Genomic DNA, 22769 nt, shown 5'->3' with positions numbered 1-22769 from the left:
TGGACATATATAAGTACTTCATCATTATCAAGAGCTTGATTACAAATGAAATTGTTCTTAGCTTCACATAGTAACACGTGTGTGTAGGTCCTCAGTCATCCAGTTAATGGTAGTCCTGAGGGCTTGAAAAAGAAGGCAACTCGATGTCTTTAGGCATTTTCAAGAAGCCAACTGAATGAGAGGTGAAAGGTCTTGGAAAACATAAAAATGTCCAGTTGCCTTTTTTTTTCAAGCCCTCAAGACGACATACTGACGTATTTAAATGTCACAAGCTGCAAAGGACAAGTGTAATTGATCATATGAATGACATTTATTGCTCATTTTTGTGCTCAACCAGTTTTAAGATCCTGGTCTTCAAGGCGAGACCAGGAGGTAAACTGTCATGTGAAGGGTGGCGCAACTGTTTGGGTTAAGCCATCATTACATCTTTAGTATCGCCCACGCCTTTCCTGCTTTGACGATTGAAAATGGCCACACTTCAAAAGCTTGGCATTAAAGCACAAAGGACTGTATGTAATTTTAGCAACTAATTAGTGAAGTGTTCAAAGGATGTTCAAACATACCGCCTCTCCGACAACAAAAATAATGCGAATAGTTCCAATTGACATAGCTTCAGAATAATTTTCTAAATATATCTTTGCTGAATCTGTTTTTTTGTCCACTACTTACATACACACAGGCCTGAGACTCCTGCCAGTTTCAGAAATGTCTTTAGTGTGATTAGCAAAATTGAAAACACAATAGCTAAAAATGCTTTATAGTATGTTGAAGCAAGCATTCAGCTCAAAGTTGTGCTACATAAACACAGTGAACTGCCTCAGAGAGCGTAGCTGTAGGCTCCTGTTACAAACTGAACAGCTGCCCTGACCTACTGGTATACGTGTCATATAATATTGAGTTATGGTCAGATGGCGGAACCACATGACTCTGCATTTCACAATGTTATCACTATGTTCCCGCAGCATGCAGAGTGTAGCAGCTTTGAAATGTGTTCGTGGAAGGAAACAAAGTGCTGTTTAATAGTTCGCGGTGAGACACTCAGTGAAGGTTAAACTGAAAGCTGCCGCTTTGCATACATCAAATTAGCCAACTGTAACACCAGTCTGTCACTTGTGTCACTTATTTTATTTTATTTTATTTTATTTTAAACTAGGTCACACCTATTATCACTACTTTATGGTCTGTTCAGGAATGTAGGTTACTCAGGTGTTTTTTTTTGTGACACATTTATGAACCAACTACACATTTATAACTTTGCAGGTAACCATGAGAGCACCTAGGATTAGTGAGTTTGTTTCGTCTGGTAAACACTACAACACATATTAAGAACTAAGAGAAAAATAATCTTATAACTGTTTGCAAATAGAGCACCATAAAAATGTAAGCATTCAGCATTGGAACTGTTTTATGATGATCCTGAGGAAGACCAATGTGTTGGTTAAATAATAAAGTTGTTGTGTGTACTAAAGTGTTGCTGGAGGTTTGTCTTTTTATGTACTGGATTTGTCCACATCATTCAGACTTTTACCGCATGATCATGTATGATAAGAATGCTGATCAGTGGATGTGACAATGACTTGAGTGATCACAGCTCATTTGAATTCTTTGTAAATTTTGGTCGATAAGACAGTTAGATTCAAGATTCAAGAGTTTTATTGTCAATATAGTAGTACACACAGTATACAGTGTACCAAAATGCTGTTTCACCCTAAACACCCCATGGTGCATATATAAATATATAAAGGATATGTCTCCAAGAGATGTAAAACTAGGAATTACAAATAAATAACATGCTAAGTTTCAGTAAAATTAAGGGATAAAAAGGTACTAATTACTAACTATACAATTCTATACTGTGCTGAACAGCTGGCTCCCATCTTTACTCGCATCTTCAACAGATCCCTGGAGCTGTGTGAAGTTCCCTCCTGCTTCAAATGCTCCACCATCATCCCTGTTCCCAAGAAACCCACCATCACAGGACTGGATGACTACAGACCTGTCGCTTTGACGTCTGTGGTCATAAAATCCTTCAAACGACTGGTGTTAGCCCATCTGAAGGACATTACAGGCCACCAGCTGGACCCTCTGCAGTTTTCCTACCGGGCAAACAGGTCGGTGGATGATGCAGTGAACATGGGGCTGCATTACATCCTGCAACACCTCGACCGCCCGGGAACTTATGCCAGGGTCCTGTTTGTGGACTTTAGTTTGGCTTTTAACACCATCGTGCCTGAACTTCTGTCTTCCAAACTCTCCCAGCTCAGCATGTCACCAGCTACCTGTCAGTGGATCACCAGCTTCCTGACAGACAGAAAGCAACAAGTGAGGCTGGGGGAGATCACCTCTGAAACTCGGTCCCTTAGTATTGGTGCCCCTCAAGGATGTGTCCTCTCACCACTACTGTTCTCCCTCTACACTAATGACTGCACCTCCAAGAACTCGGCTGTTAAACTCCTAAAGTTTGGAGTTTGCACACCACCGTCATTGGCCTCATTCAGGATGGTGATGAGTCTGCATACCGGCAGGAAGTTGAGCGGCTGGTACTCTGGTGCAGTCAGCACAATCTGGAGCTGAACACTCTTAAAACTGTAGAGATGACAGTGGACTTCAGGAGACATCCCTCAACTCTGCCCCCCCTTACCATATCAGACAGCCCTGTGTCGACTGTGAAGATCTTCAAGTTCCTGGGTACCACCATCTCCCAGGACCTGAAGTGGGAGACCAACATCAACTCCATCCTCAAAAAGACCCAGCAGAGGATGTACTTCCTGAGACAACTGGGGAAGTACAGTCTTCCACAGGAGCTGCTAATCCAGTTCTACACTGCGGTCATTGAGTCTGTCCTGTGCTCCTCCATCACAGTCTGGTACGGTGCAGCCACTAAACAGGACAGGAGCAGACTGCAGCGGACTGTACGGGCATCAGAAAGGATCATTGGCGCCCCCCTGCCCTCCATCCAGGATCTGTACCTCTCAAGAACCAGGAAACGGGCAGGGAAAATCATCACAGACCCCTCACACCCTGGACACAGACTTTTTGATCTGCTGCCCTCTGGCAGACGGTACAGAAGCCTGCAGACCAGGACCACCCGACATAGGAACAGTTTCTTTCCCCTCGCCATCTCCCTTCTAAACAGTTGACCTGTCACACTGCTCCCACTGCCAGACTGCAACTGCACCTTATGTACATTCTGTAGTATTCATTCCACCTCATTTCATTTCTGTATTTTATGTATATAAGTTTAGATTAGTTATTTATAGTTGGTTTACACAGCTTTGTGTATGTATGTGTATGCATGTGTAATGTATATGTAGACACGTGTGTGTGTGTGTGTGTGTGTGTGTGTTTGTGTGTGTGTGTTTGTGATTTACATTGCTGTGCTTGAGAGCCACCATCTACCGGAACCAAATTCCTTGTATGTGTCTGCACATATACTTGGCCAATAAACACAATTCTGATTCTGATTCTGATTCTATACAATACTATAATGGTAACTATACAATATTAACTGTACGATAAACAAAGACAGGACAGAGACAATACAAAGTGGAATGTGCAGTAGGTATTCAATACCAATTTCAAGTTATTGTCAGGATATTATTGATGAGACATGACGAAGATGTGCAAAATGCAAAATGTGCAAATATAATATAATTTAGATGTGTGTTCAGAACTATGTGACTGAGTGTGCAAATAAGCATGTTTTTCCCAGGTCCAGTTTGTAGTGGATTTGTGGAAGTTTTTGTTGTTTTTGAGTCTTTTGATGAGTATTGTAAGGTGTTTGTAAAGGTGTCTGTGTATATCAGTCCTTTTATGGTAGTGAGTTGAGGGCACTGACTACTTGGGGGAAGGAGCTCTTGCAGTGTGTGGTCGTTACGGTTTTGATGCTGCGAAACCGTCTGCCAGATGGACGGAGGAAGAACAGTGCATGTGAGGGGTGGAAAGTGTCCTTCACTATGCTGTTCATGCGTCAGATGATGTGTCTCTCATAGAGTTGGGAGATGGATGTGAGAGGGCCTCCAATGATCCTCTCTGTTGTCCTCACTATCCGCTGCAGAGACTTCTTTTCAGCGAGGGTGCAGTTCCCGTGCCAGATAGTGATGTAGCAGCAGAGGACGCTCTCAATGGTTCCCCGGTAAAATGATGTGACATCACATGATAAGAACATTAGTGTGTAAAAGGGGGAAATATATGAGGAGTCCACCTTTCACACATTGTGTCGTAACTTGTGTATGCAACATAGCTTGTGTCACACTTTACATTTTCACTCATGTATGCACATGGCTTTGTGCATACAGTATACTGTATGTACACTGCAGATTGATGATCTGCAAAAACATCCAAAAATCAATCAGGAAGCTACTCTTGTGTTGTAAGATACAAACTGGTGAAAACTGGTGGATCATTTAAATCAGTAGCGCTTTATTGATGTAAACTGGTGTAAATTTTCAACAATAGTATCATGTTAAGAGAATGTGAACCAAATTTACAAGTGACAAAAAGAGAAAATACATTTTTAATGACAACCCAAAATTGGTTGTTAATGCCTTACAACAAATTTATATTAATTAGCAGCTTATAACGCCGGTATTTATAACAACATGCACACAGAGACAAACAGTTGACATGAAGTGACACTAGGCTTACATGATGCTGTGGCGGTAGCGTTACCTCTATTTATACTAATTAAAGTTATCTCTAGGTGATTCATTGAGTTATGTTACGGATTCAAACTTCTAGACTATGTAAACAAGTCAGGGCAGTTTCTAAATGGATGGATTTAGGGGGATCATTTAAAAATGAGAAAAATGAAAGTCAAACTGATTGCTATGTAGAAAGTTCTAGAATTATTAACATATTGGTTTTCCCATACCTCAACCTGACCCCAATTCTGCAATAACACCAACTAGTTAATCAACCGATACATCTTTACATATCCTAACATAAATCGACTACGTTACAATATTAAACATCAACACGGTGGGTAGGAGTTTGCATTTAACGAGGGGGCCCTGAAGGCAGCATTCAGACTCGGAAAGGTAGAGTTGTGCCACAAGAGCACTTCTCGAGTTGTGAAGGAGACAGAAAAAAAGGAGGAGGTAGCAGAGAGCGTGAAAGAAAGAGGAGGAGGGAGTATAAACGGCGAAACGCAGCAGAGTCCACTACAGTTTCAACTTCGTCTTCGCTTGGCAAGATTTTAAAAAGTTCTTCTGAAAGGTAGGTGTTAAACTAGTGCCGAAAAAGACAACTCCCCCCCCCCCAACTGTTTCCCGTCCGGTATTTTTGGGTCGCTTTCTAAACGGTGCGTCTAACGATTTCGTTGTCTTTTCTTTTAGACAAAAGAAAAATGTCGCCTAATGTAGATAAGCGTGGTTTATCGTAATTCTTTTAACTTAATTTGCAGACTTATTTGTGTGTATTTAAGAATAATTCAGTTTTCAGACTAACAGCTAACTGTAATTTGATCATGGCAGTTTGTGTAAAGAGTTTGACTCGTTGACAAAGCTGGTTTTGTTGCTTGCTAGTAGTGATTAACGGTCATAGCTAAGGGTGGGGGGGCTGTGTTCCTCAGACTCTTCTCAGTTTACTCCAATTATTGAGTGTTATTCCATGTTTCCTAACTTTATGTGTCTCTATGTTATGCCATTAACGTACAGTCCTAACATTTTTGAGAGCCCTTCGTAACTTTTAATTAGTAAATCAAAAAATACTAATTAATCGGCGAAATGTGTGACGCGTTGATCTAACTTTAAAAATATTCATCACCAAGCGTTTTTATAGCAATGAGAATTAGTGTCCTACTGAAAATGAGTCAGCTCTTCCACCCTTCAGCTGCTCGTATTACAGCTGATGTAATCAGTTAAGAATAAAACTTGCAATAAACTTGCTTTCTTTTTTTAATGTAGAAACGGATCTTCGTCATTCATCATGGGTGTAGCAGGAGGAATGAAATGTGTCAAGTATCTAGTTTTCTTTTTCAACTTCATCTTCTGGGTAAGTAGCAGAAATCCCATTTCTTTTATAGTAAAACTGGGCTATGGGAAAAAAGAAACAAAACACAGCAGAGTGGACATGGAAACCACCTAAAACTAACTGCAGGAAGGAAAACAACACTGTTGTCTGGTATAAGTTTATCTTTTCAGCTTATCTTCTTGATCTGCGCTATTTTCATTTCAGGACCGTTTTTGTCACATTTCTCCTTTTACTAGCACTGTGACTTTGGCTTAAAAGTTGAGCATACAGGATGGAATCGTTTGTAAAATCAGATGATGAACACACACACACACACACACACACACACACACATAAAGTCACATTACCCATTGCCTTCTTCACTTAATCCACGCTGCATGACTCATTCGTTTCAGTTTTGTGTTTAAATCAAATCTAATGGGATAATTAGTGAACTTTTTTCAAGATTAGTCAGTTTTACATCACCTTCATGGTGTGTTTGAGACCTTAAGAGAGAGGGTATAAGAGAGGCAGGAATGTGAATCTTATGACCAGATTTCCAAAGTGTTGCAGTACCATGTGACTTCAGATCATTTTTTCCTCCTGCTTAGTCACCCCATAACGTTTGGTAAGCTGGTGTTTGCACAGTTAACTCTGACTTTACAAACTGTTATTTATGGTGGGACAAGAGGAAGTAAAAATGACAAAGCTGTTTCGGCAGAACTTCCCTTTAAGTCCCCTTATTTAATATTTATACTTGGTAAACAGTTCAGTCTTTACAGCAGCATTTCCTTGAGCATTTCCTCAATTCCAGGTGTACCCTGGGATTTTGAGTCAACTGAGCAGTATTATTTTAACACGTTATCATAAAACCTAACCTAACTTAATCTAAAGAAAATGAAAAAGAAATTGCTTTAAGAAAATAATACACAACCTGACAATACAGTCAAAGTTGTCATTGTCTTTATTTCAGGTGATATAAAGGCTGTTTTTTATCCACATTTGAACACCAGCATGCCTTTAAATTTGACAGTCTTGGGCACATAAAGTTGAAAACCCCTGTTTTATAGCACCCTACAGTCTTAGGCAGAAATAAATACTTTTTCTGTTTATTTGTTTTAGGTGGCAATTTTCTCAACTCCTATTAAGAGCTTTTTTGTTGGTCATGAGTGAGCAGGGAATCATAGTTGTTGAGATAATGTTATCTTTTATAAAGCATTTAATCAATAAACTGTTTTAGATGCACTTTGGTGTTGTTAATTTTTTCCACCCAGTGCACATTTTTAGAAGTGCTGTCATTATTTTCATTATTTATTGGGACACTTTATTTTACTCTTCTCTGGTCAGTATTTATAAACAATATATAATAATTTAATGTGTGTAGCACACTTATGTAGTTGTAAACAGATGTGGGGAGGCATATATAAGTTAGTTATGAGTTAGTGAAACAAATTGATCGGGCATCTAGTGAACTCCTCCAGGTTTGTGTGGTTTTTCCATGTGATCAGGTGCAGCTTTCTGAACCATCTTTTGAATTTTCTTATACTTATCACCATGCTGTGTTTATGTGCTAAATGAGACATTATTTCCTTCCTTGTTACTAAAACTGATTCTGAAGTGCGATTTGAATAGGTTTGTCAGGAAACAACAACTGTAATCTCCACATTTTGACCTTTTTCTCAAAATGTCTTTCTAGAAATACAATTTTAGTGGATGTACTCACTTTATTGCCATTAGTACAGAATAAAATCCAAGCTCTGGACAAGATGGGGAAAACATTGACTCCTTTTTGTATTGACATTGGTTACTGACAATTTACTACTTAATAAATAGCTAAAATTGAGCCCTGCACGCTAAACAAGAAAGTATAAGTGAAAACTGAAGAAACATGTCAGTGTTCACTCACTGACAACTCCCCATATAGGAGATACTCAGTGGATTTCGCAGTGTTGAGCAGCGCTTTGACATGTTGTGAAATTTCCTCAGCTGGTTGCACCATTATGTATTTTGACATCGCTTTGCCTTGTGGGAGTGTTAGTAAAAAAGGATGTTCGTAGCCATAGACTGACTGTTTTAACACTCAGGATTCACCCACAAAAGACCTGCTAGGTACAAGTCTGGCCAATCAGCAAAATACCTGCAGCCAGTTGGTTTGACACCCCTAGCAAAATGCATATGGAAAGATTACCAACAAAAAGAAGCTACAAAGTGTTTTCTGGTTTACTTTATCCATACGTGGGATGAGCAGAGATTATGATTCTTGATCCATTAATGAAGTCTCGGTTTGTCTTGCAACAAGATCATAGCCAGAGCCACAGCACTGTGATAAAAGACTTTTCTAGCCTTTGCCACTTTTTTTTTTTTTTTTTTTAGATTGAAGTTTCATTCGCTCAGGCATAAAAGACATAAAGGGTTTTGGATGTCAAATAAAACAACTTTTAAAATAATGCATACAGTTTCTTAAAATAAAGAAACAGTCACTCCCTTATCTGTTTGCTGAACGATCATGTGGTGGCCGCAGTGAGTCGGGAAAAATTAATGTCGTGAAACTGTGTGTATTTGATTGGCTAGTTTCTACATCTGGTTTGTACATTTATTGTCTTCTCCCCATTCAGTTCGAGTAAGATTTTAAAATTACTACCTGAATTCTTTCTACTATGGTTGCTGAGTTGTGATGCTTCCTTGTAAAAGGACTTTGGTTACACCTGTAGACACTGTAAATAAGTAAACTGGAGCCTCATGGTGTGTGACCTGTGAGTTTCAGCCCTATTGTGTTGCTAGTGTGCGCAAGTTTTTGTTGTTTTTCAGATCAGAGTGGCAACACAACTAGTGCCTCTGGCTGAATAATAGACATTCGAATAAAGTTTCTGGAGAGAGCTATTGAAAATCTATTCAGTACAATCTTCTATATCTTTTCAATGATAACCGAATATGATGAGTGTTGTGAACTCCAACAGCACAGTTGTCTTGTATGTTAATCTCACAATCTAATCTGCCTGTTGATTAGCTCTTCAGTGATGGCAGCAGGAGCCCCCAAATTTTGCCACAGTTTCCTTCTCAGGAAACACGAAGTATACTCTCTTATGGATTTCTGGGACTTTCTGGGCTCTGCTTGGCTTCTCTGTTCACTCCTTTATATTTTCCTACACCAACCATTAGCTGTTTGTTTGACTCAGGCTCAAATATTTACATTGGTGGAGCCAACACAGAAGGATCTACAGCAGCAGCCAGGCCTTAATATGGATAGCATAGCAAACATGTGACTGACACTGAGGCTGGAGAGGTATCAGGTTTTCATACTGGTATGAAAACATTTGTTATTTTTCCCTTAAATGTTCAAAATATTAAACCCCTACAATAGTGAGCATATTGTTGGGAGCTGAAGTTGTTCTTCAGGGACTCCCAGTGGTATTTCCAGCCACAATATATTTGTTTTCACCCTCGCCCATGTGTATCAAGAATGATAAAAACAGGTTAATGAATAATTTAGTCTTACTCACACCTTATACAAAAGCTTTAAAATATCTACATAGGTCTACATTTTACAGTTTACATTTTCAGTTATTTATCAGTAGTAGTTTAGCTATTCTATACTGTTAGTCATTCAAAACATGATGTTTGATATGACATGTTAATGAGACCTGTTCTGATATCTATATCTGTATATAGATATAGATAGATAGATATATTTTTTTGCTTGAAAAAGTGCACAGCTGAACAAATGTGTATCAGAAAAGTGGCAGGACTGAGTTAAAAGGGAATAAAAGTAAAAAGAATACAGTTTGCTCAAGAACACAGCTGATTGCGGTCAGACATTAGTGTTTGTAAAAGATCGAATGAATTGCTCTTATCACCCAAACCAGACAGTGACACTGTGACAGTATCATTGTATCATCTGATCGTTTTACATCCGCATTCAGGGACTGAAAAATGTTGCAACTTCCTCTTTTGTTTTAGACATTTCTCATGTTGTTTGCTAACATGAAATGAAAAAGTACAATAATATAAAAATCAAATTGATTTAATCATACCATAATCAGATCTTTTGTCTCAATTTATGTGCTTTTTTTCCAATCTTTAAAATTTGTAGTAGCTATATTAAGATAAAAAACTTGTCTTGGGAAATTTGCCCCCCCTTGAGGTGGCTGTAGGAGGTAGAGCAGGTCCGCTACTGATCGGAAGGTTAGTGATTTGATCCCATGCTCCTCCAGTCTGAATGTCAAGTATCCTTGGGCAAGATACTAACCCCAAGTTGCTCTCCGATGCATCCTACAGAGTGTGTATGAATTAAGCTAGGAAGCACTAAGTATAGAAAGAAAGTGCTTGTTTGAATGGGGGTGATTGGGTGAATGTGGCATGTTGTATAGAGCGCTTTGAGTACTCCGGGAGAGTAGAAAAGCGCTATATAAGAATCAGTCCATTTACCATTACCCCTTGGCATTGCTGCCAACTGGCAGAGAAGGTTAACATGCACCTATTAAACCCTCCATAACTGGCACAGAGGTGTGACACTTTCTAGATTGATCCCTATCACAGTCAGGTACCTGGATGTACAAAAACACAAGTGTATTTGGTACAGTTTTATTGTTTAGCTGCTAATGAGAATCAAATTATTGTTGTTTTTCTTTGCTACCATACTTTTGTCAAATAGCCAAATAAAATATTGCATTTCCCCTCTGACCAAATAAAAGAAATTATAAACCTTTCCCCACATTCACCTAATGTGTATACTATATATATAATGTTCTTCCTCTACCCCCCCTTCCATTTTTTGCACATGTCGAGGAGCGTGTCAGGTTACATTTCACTGTGTGTTATACTTGTATAACTATGCATGTGACAAATAAAGAACCTTGAACCATGAATTCACTCTAGTCTAACTTCTTCTTATTCTTGCAGCTATGTGGCCTAGCACTGATTGTGGTTGGAATCATGGTTCAGGTATCGCTTAACAAAACCCTCAAGATCACTGATCCCACTGCCTCGGCAGCTCCCATTATCCTGATCGGAGTTGGTGTGGTGATTTTCTTCATCAGCTTCTTTGGTTGCTGTGGAGCCTTCAAAGAAAACTACTGCATGGTCACCACGGTAATTCACACAGCACCATATGCAGTAACTTTGTTTTTATTAACTTTTTTGCATGAGATTTCATTGTAAAAATTGCTGCTTATTTGTGTGACAACCACTCAGGTAGATCATTCAATTCCTCATTTGTTCCCTTTCTCCTCCCTCAGTTTGCTGTCCTTCTCTCACTGATTGTTATCGTTGAGATTGCAGCAGCAATTGTTGGATATGTCTTCAGAAACAAGGTAAGTGTTGAATACATCTGTTTTATGTGAGTCCCTGCAGAAGGTGTGGTTTTAATTTGAGCTGCGATGTTTTGTGTGTTGTGCCTCCCGTGTAGCTCTCAACTATCGTCCACGATAGCGTCACTGACATGATCAGCAAGTATAAGAACGGCACACGAGAATTCACAGAGGCTGTGGACAATCTGCAGCAGAACGTAAGTTCACTGTAAATGTTCCTGTTCACTGTTTGGTTAGTATGGTACCACCCTGTCAAAACACTTTGCATCCTGTTGGTAAGTTTCGTATGACAGGATATTGTTGCTGTTTGAACAATGTGTTCCATATCATTTTTCTCTACATGTCAAGTTCATAGCTGCAGAGCATGATAAATGCTGTGCATTTGACTTGTTTGCATTTTCCAGCTGAAATGCTGCGGTGTGAACAGTTCTTCTGACTGGAAAGGCTTCAGTAGCGAAGGAAACTCTGTGCCTGACTCGTGCTGCAAGAATGTCACTAAAGGCTGTGGAAAAGGAACCATGACTGACACTAGCAAAGTGTATCAGGAGGTAAGCAGGGGTTATTTAACCTGAAATTCACTTTCTTAATTCTTAAGTCCTGTTTATTTAGTAAAACATCTAAGTTATCAGCATGTTGCTTAAAAAGGTTAAAAAATATATATCTGGCAAGCTAAAGAGACATACAGTAGATAATTGTTATCAAACTGCAGCTGGATGGCATGTAAATATTAGAAACATGACTCCAGCTGCGTAACAGTCTTGCTTTGTGCCAAGCACACACAGTGGACCAAATACTTAGATACTTAGAAATTCCCCAGCTTAAACAGATGGATGTAGCATTTGTGATGTCACTCGGAGGTTAGCTCTTTTCTGTAGCCTCAAGCTGAGCATTTTCACCATTGTGGTGTTTTGAAACTGGACGTGACAAGTGCATTGAGTGGATACGGAACTGCAAATTCATTTGCTAACGACTGATTGGTATGTTGTTAGGCAATGAGTGCGCACTAGTTAATCATCCTTTGTGAATCCGGTAGTGAGCATAATTTATAAAATGGACTTTGTGCTATTAAATGAGTGTCTGAGGTCATAAACTCTTAAGGAAAGTGTTTGAGGCTACAAAGCAAAGAAGCCTAGTGCTGTTTTCTCACAGACTATACAACTGGCAAACAGAGTACCTCCAAAGTTAAATCTCTGAAACAAATTTTCCACCAGGAGATTAGTGACTAAAACAAAAAAAAAAGATTTACTGTTTTACGTGCACGAGCAAATGGTTGAGGTAGTTGCTATCATGGTCACAGTATGTGGTTTGTAGAACCTCAAATAGGGAAGGAAGGAAAGAAAAACGAAACAGCAAAAAGCTCACAAGCATACAGAGTTAACCTTTCTCAGACACAGTGGAGATCAATTCTAACTTTTCTGTTTTTTCTCTTTAGGGTTGTAGTGCTGCTTTGGAGACAGTACTGAAGAACAACATCTTATGGGTGATAGTAGCAGCGATTGTTATTGCTATCCTGCAGGTATGTAACACCATTAAACAAAATTTGCTCTTAAACTCAAGAGTCTATCAGCTCATTTTATTTTCCTTTGTTACTATGGTAATGTGTTGTTGCTCATCTTGCTTCTGGACTCTACAGACTTTTAGTTTTTGAAAAGTAAGTTGTAAACAAAAATGATGACCATTTTCGCTCTTCCTTCCAGTTACTGGGTATTGTGTTTGCCTGCTGTTTGATGAAAGGCATCCGGAGCGGCTACGAAGTTATGTGATCGACACCAGAAGAGGAGTTGACTGTTCGGGTTACTCACAAAGTTCTTCATTTGGATATTTTAAAATGTTCATCATACTTTTCACATAATACTCAGAATATAATTTTCTTCATACAGATAATATTTTCATAGGTTAATGGCTCTGCTTTCATGCTGTACATGGAATGGAAATGGAGATTAATGTACAGTGTCATATTAGCATAAATGAATGTTCTCTCTTAACTTTGCTCGCTTTGTTGTAAACTTGAATTTATTTTGGTGTTCCTGGATCTGTTCTACGCTTTGAACTGCTTTGGTGTTTATACGTCATACTGGGTTCCAGTTTTAAATTTTTTCATTAAAGACCTTTTAAATTTCATCTGAATTTTCTGTATAAAAATAATACAGGAGGAAAAATGCACCTTTAAGGTTTTTATTTCAGACACATTTCCAAGATATTGTATATAATATTGGCACAACACAACATTGAAAATTTGCAGAGCAAATAATATAATAAAAAAAATTTACAAACAGAACATAACTTTTGCATCTTCTATTTCAGATAAACTCTGTGTGTTATTGCAAAAGGCACAGGAAGCGATGACATGTTCAATTTTATACTTTACACAAGTCACCAGCAGATACGACAGGAATTTCCTCTTCGTAGGAGTAACCAGAAAGCAGGCGAAGGGCTTACAGCAAATTTTGCACTTAAGTTAATGTCATTCCAGTCTTTCAAAACAATAAGAAGGTAAACAATAAAGTGATAGCTTATCAGAAATGTGTGCTGTGCCACAAAACAAAAACTTTGAGAATATTCATGTGCAAGAAGTTCGGCATCTCATCACACAAACAAGCTTGAATGACTTTACAGCTGGGCCACCAGTGGGCTTTTTCTTAACATAGTTACTCTCGGGGACTTCCATTATTGTCTGCTGGTATTTGATGTCAACCAGGTTATAACTCTTCTTCATCTTCACACCCACCACAAGTCCTGTCACCCACAACCTTGATCATGGTAAACAATATTCAAAGTATATAAAAAAAGCACACAGTGAGGTACTGGCATGAAAAAAAATACAGGACATGTTTGATGTGAAATGTAAAAACAAACATGCCCATCTTATTGTAATTCTTTTAAATGGAATGTGTCTGAGAATATAACCAACGAAAAGGAACTCCTGAACTTAAACAGTGTAATAACATGTATCAGTTCACACATGCAAAAATGGTAGCAAGGTTCACATACAGCAATAGATAATCATGACATTACTTCCACATCACCAGTAAATATAGTTCAGTGCATTCAATACCCTGCTGAGGGTAATACACATTTATAGCACTAATCTCTAATAGATGACAATGGATTCATCTTGTTTTTAAATGCTATTAACTGCAACTGCAAAGCCTTCTTTTTTGTGGTAAGTCTTTTGAATAGAAATGGTCATACAGGTTTCTTGCCAAAAACAGCCTTAAAATGTTGTTTCCTTTCCAAAAAGGAGCTGATGAAAACCCCTTGGAAAGTTTTGCTTTTCAGTGCACGTAAGAGAGTATAAGCACAACAACCGATAGCATGAGGTTTCCTGTCAGTGATGGCTGGGACCACTTGGGTAGTTTGCAGAGAGAAATACAATGCTGTGCAAAAGCAGTGACACCTCTGAGTCTGCAAAAATGAAAGAAAGGAGAGTAAAAAGTATATGCTAATGTAATAGCTGTAAAAGAATCATGCAACATTTAGGAAGTATTTAAAGGTCTTTTAAAGCATTATCTTAAAAAAAAACAACCCTAAATGCTTTAAATATACCTCAAAGCCTGATCTTTAAGTCACAAAAGGTAGTGGATATTTTGTCTAGCCTATTGTACATAGAACAAGTAGTTCCTATTTTTTTAATGTGTGGAGACAATGTGCATTTATCACATTAGCTAGTATGCAGATTTAGCCTCTGAACAGTTTTTCAGGGCTTCGGGTATAACCTAACAGAGCCAAGATTTTTGTGTCCGGCCGCTACTTAAGAATGCAGAATATCTTGATAAAGCTGATTAAAAAGCTACAATCATCGTCAGACAATAGCCTGATGGTTTACAGTTGAATTTCGGCAAATGCAATCCCTCTTGCCTTCCTTCTGAATTGTACTTGGATTCAAAGCAAAGCCTGCTCAAATGTAATTGTCAGCAGATTCTGAACTATGAGAGAGACAAAAAATGCTGCCAGTGTCAAAAAAATCTTATTCCTTGACTTGGCATAAACCTGTAGAGCAGCAACTTGTCCACTTATCAGGCTGTTCACACTGTTCTGTTAGGGCCATCAGCTGTGCATCGAACACCTCTAGAAAGTTCACTGGCTCATCATCTAGGGGCATGCACTGAACAATAAATGCAACATGCACAGGTAATGCGGAATTATAATGAATTTGGGTTCCAATTAAATGCCCTTTCAGATTTAGGATTTTTTAAATGTTTAACTTTAGAGTACATTCCTGCATCAGTGAATGAACTGAGTATTAACATTGACATACAAGCAGACACTTGATATTCAAATAAGAATTAAATAATTTTCTGTTCTGTCACTACACGTGTTGTTGAGTGAGACTGTTTCTGTAGCTACTTAAAACTTTGATACTACTGCAGTACACGGAAGGAGAAAGGCTTGGTTAATCTTCATAAAGATTATTTATATGTTAGATAAACATGCAGTATATTTCATCAGCCATTATCTGCAGGGTGTTTCATTTGTTTAGAGAAAAAAAAAAGTTTAGTGGAGCGCCATCTGTTGGAATCATGCCAAATAGCAGTACAGACTCATTCCAGTCATTTGCCTCCAAATACACTGGGGGTTTAACAGAGATGATCTGTGGGACAGTTTGAGCCCTATACACTGATCAAAAAATTAAAGGAACACTTTTTAATCATACTATAGCATCAAGGTAACTAACTTCTGGGATGTTGATCTGGTCAGTTAAGTAGCAGAGTGTGTTTATAACCAGTTTCAGCTTTTTTGGTGCACTGGAGGGGCAGCAGTGAGACAACCCTGAAAATAGGAATGATTTTACCTCATGGGGGCCAGTGACATTTTTTCCCTGCTCATCTTTTCTGACAGCCCTTTCACTCGTTGGCTAGGGTCAGTCTCACTACTGGTAACATGAGGCAATACCTGAACCCTATAGAGCAGGGGTCCCCAATCCCAGTCCACAAGGGCCGGTGTCCCTGCAGGTTTTAGATCTCACCCTGGGTCAACACACCTGAATCACATGATTAGTTCATTACCAGGCCTCTGGAGAACTTCAAGACATGTTGAGAAGGTAATTTATCCATTTAAATCAGCTGTGATGGATCAAGGACACATCTAAATCCTGCAGGGACACCGGCCCTCGTGGACTGGGATTGGGGACCCCTGATATAGAGACTGCACAGGTAGTCCCACTTCTACAGGATAGCACATTAATGCGTCCAATTGCCAGAAGGTTTGCTGTGTTTTTCAGTGCAGTCTCAAGAGCAGGTAGATTTCCGGGGACAGGCTGTAGAAGGTCATTAACCCATCAGCAGCACCGGGATCAATTAAATTTCGGCAAAAAGGACGAGCCTGTTAAATAACTTTTTCACTTTAACTTCCAGAGTGTCTTTAAATTTAGCCCTCTGTAGGTTGATAACTTCCATGTCCATCACACAGTATGCCATTCCTAACATACTGCCCAGTCCATATCAATATAGATATCCAGCATGATTTCTTTTCGGATGTCTTTTCAAAGTGTTTTTAATTTTTTTGAGCAGTGTACATCCAACAGATGTGCTGCACCTCTGCTATCCACAGCATCCACAAATCACATCAACTCTAAATTGTGCCCCACATACACATGCATAAAGCCAGAAACTCTCATTTCTATATAGGGACCTTTAGTTTAGGCTCATATTTACTTACATTTTGAACTATTATTTTATTCCATGGTTTTTCTGACTCATTATGGACATTTTGGGGCTGACTATACAGTTAAGCACAGTAGAAGCAATCAAGTCTCAGCTACTTTATTAGACAGAAATCTGGGCAATATTCTGTCTGGAAATTTCTCTCCACATAAATCCTCTTAAGGAAACTGGTAAAGTTATTTTTATTACAATTCTGGTGATTTTTCTTTGGCTCTAATCAAAATCTTTAGGTTAGGTGACAGAAAAAAAGAATCTATACTGCAAATCCAAATAATAATAATACCTTTCAATGAGCTCGACACCTGAAGCCACTGGGACAACCATTCGCGACACTGGTTAACACCAAGAACATCAGCATTGAGGCCCCTTAGATAACAAGCCTGAAAGGAGGAAACATCAAGTATTTATAAAATGGCTAACAGAGGAAGGTATTCAGTGTATAAAGTCATGGAGAGTGGTGGACCTGTCTGAGTTCAGAGTCATTCAGCTGGTGAACGCCCAGTCTACTGAGGCCCCGGTCCAGTTGGAGCAACTCCAGCCCATGGCTGCTCAGCCGTTGGCCAATCAAGAAGCCGGGGAGCCGTGGCGTCAAGAAGAGCAGCGGGCTGATGTGTCTCTGATTAGCCGTAAAAACATGAATACGAAGGCTCTACTAAGCCTTTTGCATTTCCTGTTAAATGAGACAGAAAAGTGTCTTTGTGCAAAATGTGAGAGAAAAGTGGAGGAGTTTTACTGACCATGTGATCAACGCTCATCCTCCTTATACCCAAAGGAGGTCCAGAAAACAGGCTTCGAATAGCAAGGATTTCAGACGCCTTGGGGTTTGCTCCACTTTGGACCTGAACAAATATCAAACATACATGTACTGGTTAGAAATGAACAGATCTGCAAATCTGTACTGTTTCACACAGTTCACAGACAAACTTTCTGGCATTTAGGCACCATCATGACTGACTCCTGCAATGTTTATTAAACTGAAGAATGAGAACTAGGGTGCACTTACTACTTGTGCATCCATAATGAACAGTTTGAAATGTAACAAATAAGTTGTAGGTTTCTAATGAAAACAAATGACAGTTATCCTCGCAAACTGGCCAAGTATCCCAGCTATGTGTCCAATGTTTGAAGTGAAAAACTGTGCGAAAGAATACTTAGCAGAGCAGAAAAACAATGCACTATTTTAAAACCACTGACAAATTACGAGTGAGGATTTCCGTTGTCTTAATAAGAGGGGCGAGTCAGTTTTCACAGTCGACATGGAAGTGGGGAAAAAAAATGGACAGCGTAAGAATCTCTCAGACAGAACTGTAATGGCCAGATCACTTGCACAGATCATCTTCAAACCACAGGTATCAGGTGTTTCCCCAATAAGCATGGGTTAGTACTAGAAGCAGGGCAAGCACAGACAAGTGATGAAATGGCAACAAGATTATAAGCACCCAAGAAAGCTGCCAGGACACATGCATGGAGCACAATAACCACAGACAGGTCATAGTGCGCATGCGCTTGGCTCTCCACCACTAAAATCTAACCAAATCATCAGCTGGATAGCCTTTAGTGATTATGCAAGTGCAAAGCTGGGTTATTGAGCAAGGGAAGAAGATAGATCAGTTTGATGAGTCACATTTTCTCTTACATCATGTGCAGAGCCAAGAGGATGTGTGTGCGTGTCCTTAACTTTGGAAGAGATGCTGGCAGGATATGCTACAGATTTAGTGCAAGACAGTAGAAGCAAAGTGATGTCTGGGCAATGTTCTGCTGAAAAATCTTTGGTTCTGACATTAATGAAGATGTTACTTTGAGACATAATATCTAGCTATTCCCTGATAACTCATGCTACATTCAGGAAGATAACGTTATAAGGGGCCACACTGTAAAAACTGTTCGTGAGTGATTAGTGTACTTTGCAAGCAGAAAGCAGTACTGCTACACATTCCAGATACTTACTTTTGCACACAGGTCCTTAAGTTGTCTCTGTAAGTGACCATTTTTGACCTGCTGACTCGTGTACTCAAGTTCTTTGAGCACCGGCCAGTGGTGCCGAGCTCTGAGGGAGTGGTACACTCTCCGAAACTCCAGCTGCTGGCTGGGAGTCCAGAAGTGAGGGATCAGGAGCTGGCGGGGGAAGAAGTACCTGTCGATGCAGGAGGAGGTGTTGTTAGCAGAGTGAGGCACAATAAGTGACAGAAAATGATTAATGAACAGGGACAGCAACATAAATAAGCCTGCAAATCAAATGAGATGGTTATTTCAAGAGGACTCACATCAAGACAAAAACCAGGTAGTTGGCAAAGGGAGGGATGGATATGATCACCAGCGGGATGGCCTTGATCAAGTCTCTGCGAAACTGTCAAACACAAGTCAAGTGAGCCAAGTTACTGTGAGACAATAAACATTACAGCCCTGAAACACTGACAATGCATAAACTAAAAATACTGCACTGCCATAACCACAGGAATTGAAACTCTACCAAAATCTACACTAATTTATGAGAACGGGTGACTAAACGCTAATCCTTCCCCTTAAAAGATGCTCTTACAGTCTTCACGATTATGAAATTAATTTTTAAATACCATTAGTATTTATTCAGAGCGATAGCTCAGATTGAAAACCTGACGTACAAAGTCAGTGCGATGAATCGGCTGAGATGTGTGGAGGGGAGGAAGTGGGATTATCGGGAGAAGGATGCAGAAGATGAGGCTGACAAGCAAGAAAAATCAAAACAAAAAGGAGCATTACGGTTGTTTTGACAGAAAATGCCGATGGTTGGCATGAAAAGGGAAGATTTAGAAGACAAGAAGAGTTGGAAACAGACATTTCACTGAACTGATCAAAAAGAAGAAGCTGCCAAAAATAAATAAGAGCATTGCTTACATCAGCATTACACTTTTTTCAATGCTGATAAAGTAGATGACCTTCTCTACCTCCTGAGGCATGCCATCCCACCCCTAATGCACCTGAAGTACTCGCATCTTGATAAATCCTCACGCCTGTTAACCTAATATCAGACAGAATTAACTCATTATGACCGGTTCAAACAGTGGGTGTTCGTTTTTTCTTTTTATGGTTGATTTAAGCCTTTTCATTTTAGGTGTTTAAATTAGAATATATTCATTTGTTATTTTGATCTTGATTTCTGTTTTTCTGTCTATTTATTCTTTTAATGAATACAAACTGATGACTGCCCTAAATAATATAATAGTTTATTTGCCTTTAAAATTTTAAACAGTTTTGACAATTAGTGACAAAACAAAATAGAACTGGTTTTATTTGTGTGCATAGAGATGGTGTTAACCCGACATGAATTCCCATTGCCGGTATTACACTAATAATACTCCAATCGAAAATCTAAATAAAATAGGATTATATTGGATTTTCTGTGACAAAATGCATCATATTTTGGTAAATAACATGATATAAAACGCAACTTTTTTTGCTAAGAGTGAATGTATGAAGAAAAGGATTTTAAAAAAAGATCCCAGATAAAAAAAAAAGCAGTAGGTAATTTCTATACAAGTGAATTTCTTTTTGCAACCAGAGTTCGCCTCCTGCTGGCCATTAGACAGAATACAGGCAAGAGAAAATTTTACACTCAGAAGCAATAGCATCATATCAACAATCAAAATCAAGTATATTCAAAACTTTTGCAATTTAAAAGATTAAAAAACATCAAATAATTTTTTTTCTGACTTATTGCAGATTTAATAATAACAAAATAAATGTAATTACATTTAATAAAATTTAATAATAATCAGGAAAGTACTCATTTTCACTGAGCTATAAGCAGTTTGATTCCCTCCATTTCTAATATGTGTGGAAAATTCTGGTATTTCTGTGTGCAGTGTGGTAAACAGACCCACCTGTCTGAGTTTCTCCATGTCCCTGTAAGGCAAATCCTGGAACTTTACTCCATCAGACCACATTTTTGCTTTTATCCTCCTGATATCTTTAGCATCTCGGAAAAGGAGCTTGAATCCTGGAATGAGTGGCAGAAAAAAATTGTTTTAAATATTACTGTAGATTTAAAAATATTATTTGACTCTTAGAACAAAGTGCTTTGTAGCATGCTGTTTATTTAGACACCAACTCCTGGGCCTGCTTGTACTTCTGTAGATGTTCACTTTAGATTGGGGCCACAAAATGATGTAATTATATAATCATTTGTATATTACAAACAGTGTGTAGTATGCAATGTTTGTTTGCTTGTTTAATGCAGTTTTAATAGAGTAAAATGAAAATGTGACTTGCAGGACCTGAAAAAAATAAGCTTGGGTAAGTGATGGACAAGAACAGTGTTTTCTCAATATAATGCTGCCAATGGGGTGATGTTTGAAAGAAGACAACTGGACTTCTTTAGGTTTTTGAAGATATTTCACCTACCATCCAAAAGGCTTTTTCAATTCTAGAACAGAAGCAGACAAATCCATACAGGAAGTAAAGACCCTGAGGACCCTGATGTTAGTAGACCAGGTGAAACGATCATATTAAGGTCATGGACTATGAGAAATCTGGCTATTCATGTCCCTGTATAAATGTTTTATTTTAACTCCAGATTCTGATCATGAGTTGGGTCTTGAATTCTCTCTCTCTCAGCAACTTTCATCTTCAAAAACCTTCATATATAAGGTGCCTATGTACTACAGCAGCCTGTTTCCTGGTCCCTAGTCAGGTCTCCCAACCTCATTGTTGGGCTAACAAGACTCACAGGGCACTCCTGTAGTGTTTTTGGAGACCTCAGATGTGAGTAAACCGTGAGCTTACCTTCCACGAAAGTGTGATAGAGCAGAAAAAAGCGGGGAAATCGCTTTTTAAGGAAATCTTCATATTTGGTATTAGCCCACTGGAGTTTGGAGGCAACATAACGAGCAAAACCTCGTCTGACTTCGGACGATGAGTAGTGTCTACACAGGGGCAGTCTGTCAGAGAGGAAAGATATTATCTGTCATTAAAGGAATAACATCTTTGTTTGTACATTAAAGAATTAAAAATGATTGCTCTTTATCGTTAGGGTATGCACCAATCACAATATAATAATTGCTCTGATGAAAATATCAACAACGTACTTTAATTTTTATTTTATTTTATTTTCAATATCTCTTATCAGCCGGTAGGTATAGCTAGCTTAGCAAAGGTTCACGAAACACGAGTAAAACAAAAATGATAAATGATGGAAGCGACAATGTTAAACGGCTTCATATATACCTGAACTGACAGAGCATGTAGGGAGAGTGAAGACCATGTGTTATCCTGTTTGTACCCAGACGACAGTGTCGGATTAAAGACAGTTGACTACACAGACTCGAACAGGACAGCGCCATGTTTGACAGCCAGCGCACTTACCGTAATGACGCTCATATACAGCAAAGATAAAAGTAAGTCAGTTACCGTAATGGCAAAAAAATGGTGCCAGGCTCAATATGAGCCACATGCTACATGCTAAGTGTGTAAAATGATGCCAAAAAAGCTTTCTTTCTTTGATAAATGTAAATAAGCATTCTAAAAACATTGACTCTTTCATATTTTAATGAACCATCCATTCACAAAATAAAAAGTCTGCTATAATATAAGAAAAATATGATATGATGTGATACAAATAAGTCCAATTACAAATAAGTTTTTCATTATAAGTATAAGTATATTACATTTTGTTGTTTTCGCTGCTCTAATACAATGATTTCTAACCTTTTAAAATCACTAAAGAATTTCAAATTTTTTCTTATTCTCTATACTATTTCTTTGCCAGTAGCTGTGTACTTTTACGTTAGCATTTTACTTTGAGTACTGACATTTTACACGTAATCAGTAGTGTCTACTGTACTCTTAATTTTGCTTGAACAGTTCATTTAAT

At 38.6% G+C, this 22769-nt stretch overlaps 2 protein-coding genes across 3 annotated transcripts; one reads left to right on the top strand and one right to left on the bottom strand.

The window, feature by feature from the left end:
• Window positions 1-5010: 5010 nt before the first annotated feature.
• On the top strand, window positions 5011-13531 carry cd63 (CD63 molecule). Its single transcript, XM_003438906.4, has 8 exons — window positions 5011-5217; window positions 5907-5994; window positions 10852-11040; window positions 11187-11261; window positions 11357-11455; window positions 11663-11806; window positions 12691-12774; window positions 12956-13531. Exons 2-8 carry the CDS (start codon window positions 5929-5931, stop codon window positions 13019-13021), a joined length of 723 nt encoding a protein of 240 aa, XP_003438954.1. The 5' UTR covers window positions 5011-5217; window positions 5907-5928; the 3' UTR covers window positions 13022-13531.
• Window positions 13145-22287, bottom strand: letmd1 (LETM1 domain containing 1). 2 transcript variants are annotated; one of them, XM_019349954.2, is made up of 9 exons: window positions 22124-22287; window positions 21683-21837; window positions 20782-20897; window positions 19186-19268; window positions 18869-19055; window positions 17659-17760; window positions 17385-17537; window positions 17205-17301; window positions 13145-14008 (listed from the first exon to the last, which is right to left on the bottom strand). In XM_019349954.2, exons 1-9 carry the CDS (start codon window positions 22237-22239, stop codon window positions 13998-14000), a joined length of 1020 nt encoding a protein of 339 aa, XP_019205499.1. In that variant the 5' UTR covers window positions 22240-22287; the 3' UTR covers window positions 13145-13997. The 2 variants fall into 2 exon arrangements, with proteins under 2 accessions (XP_019205499.1, XP_003439136.1); XM_003439088.5 differs by having other exon boundaries at window positions 13145-14663; window positions 22124-22285.
• Between the last annotated feature and the right edge of the window lie 482 nt (window positions 22288-22769).

The sequence above is a fragment of the Oreochromis niloticus genome, linkage group LG20, assembly GCF_001858045.2.
Source record: "Oreochromis niloticus isolate F11D_XX linkage group LG20, O_niloticus_UMD_NMBU, whole genome shotgun sequence".
NCBI classification, from domain to species: domain Eukaryota; kingdom Metazoa; phylum Chordata; class Actinopteri; order Cichliformes; family Cichlidae; genus Oreochromis; species Oreochromis niloticus.
The sequence above is the reverse complement of the archived record's forward strand: the minus strand, read 5'-3'. Positions and strand labels throughout refer to the sequence as shown.

Coding starts and splice junctions, on each gene's coding strand:
- cd63 (XM_003438906.4), top strand. CDS start 5,929: ATGGGTGTAGCAGGAGGAATGAAATGTGTCAAGTATCTAGTTTTCTTT. Junction 5,995..10,851: donor TTTTCAACTTCATCTTCTGG/GTAAGTAGCAGA, acceptor TTATTCTTGCAG/CTATGTGGCCTAGCACTGAT. Junction 11,041..11,186: donor ACTACTGCATGGTCACCACG/GTAATTCACACA, acceptor CTCCTCCCTCAG/TTTGCTGTCCTTCTCTCACT.
- letmd1 (XM_003439088.5), bottom strand. CDS start 22,239: ATGGCGCTGTCCTGTTCGAGTCTGTGTAGTCAACTGTCTTTAATCCGA. Junction 21,838..22,123: donor TACATGCTCTGTCAGTTCAG/GTATATATGAAG, acceptor CCTCTCTGACAG/ACTGCCCCTGTGTAGACACT. Junction 17,761..18,868: donor TTAAGGACCTGTGTGCAAAA/GTAAGTATCTGG, acceptor ATATTTGTTCAG/GTCCAAAGTGGAGCAAACCC.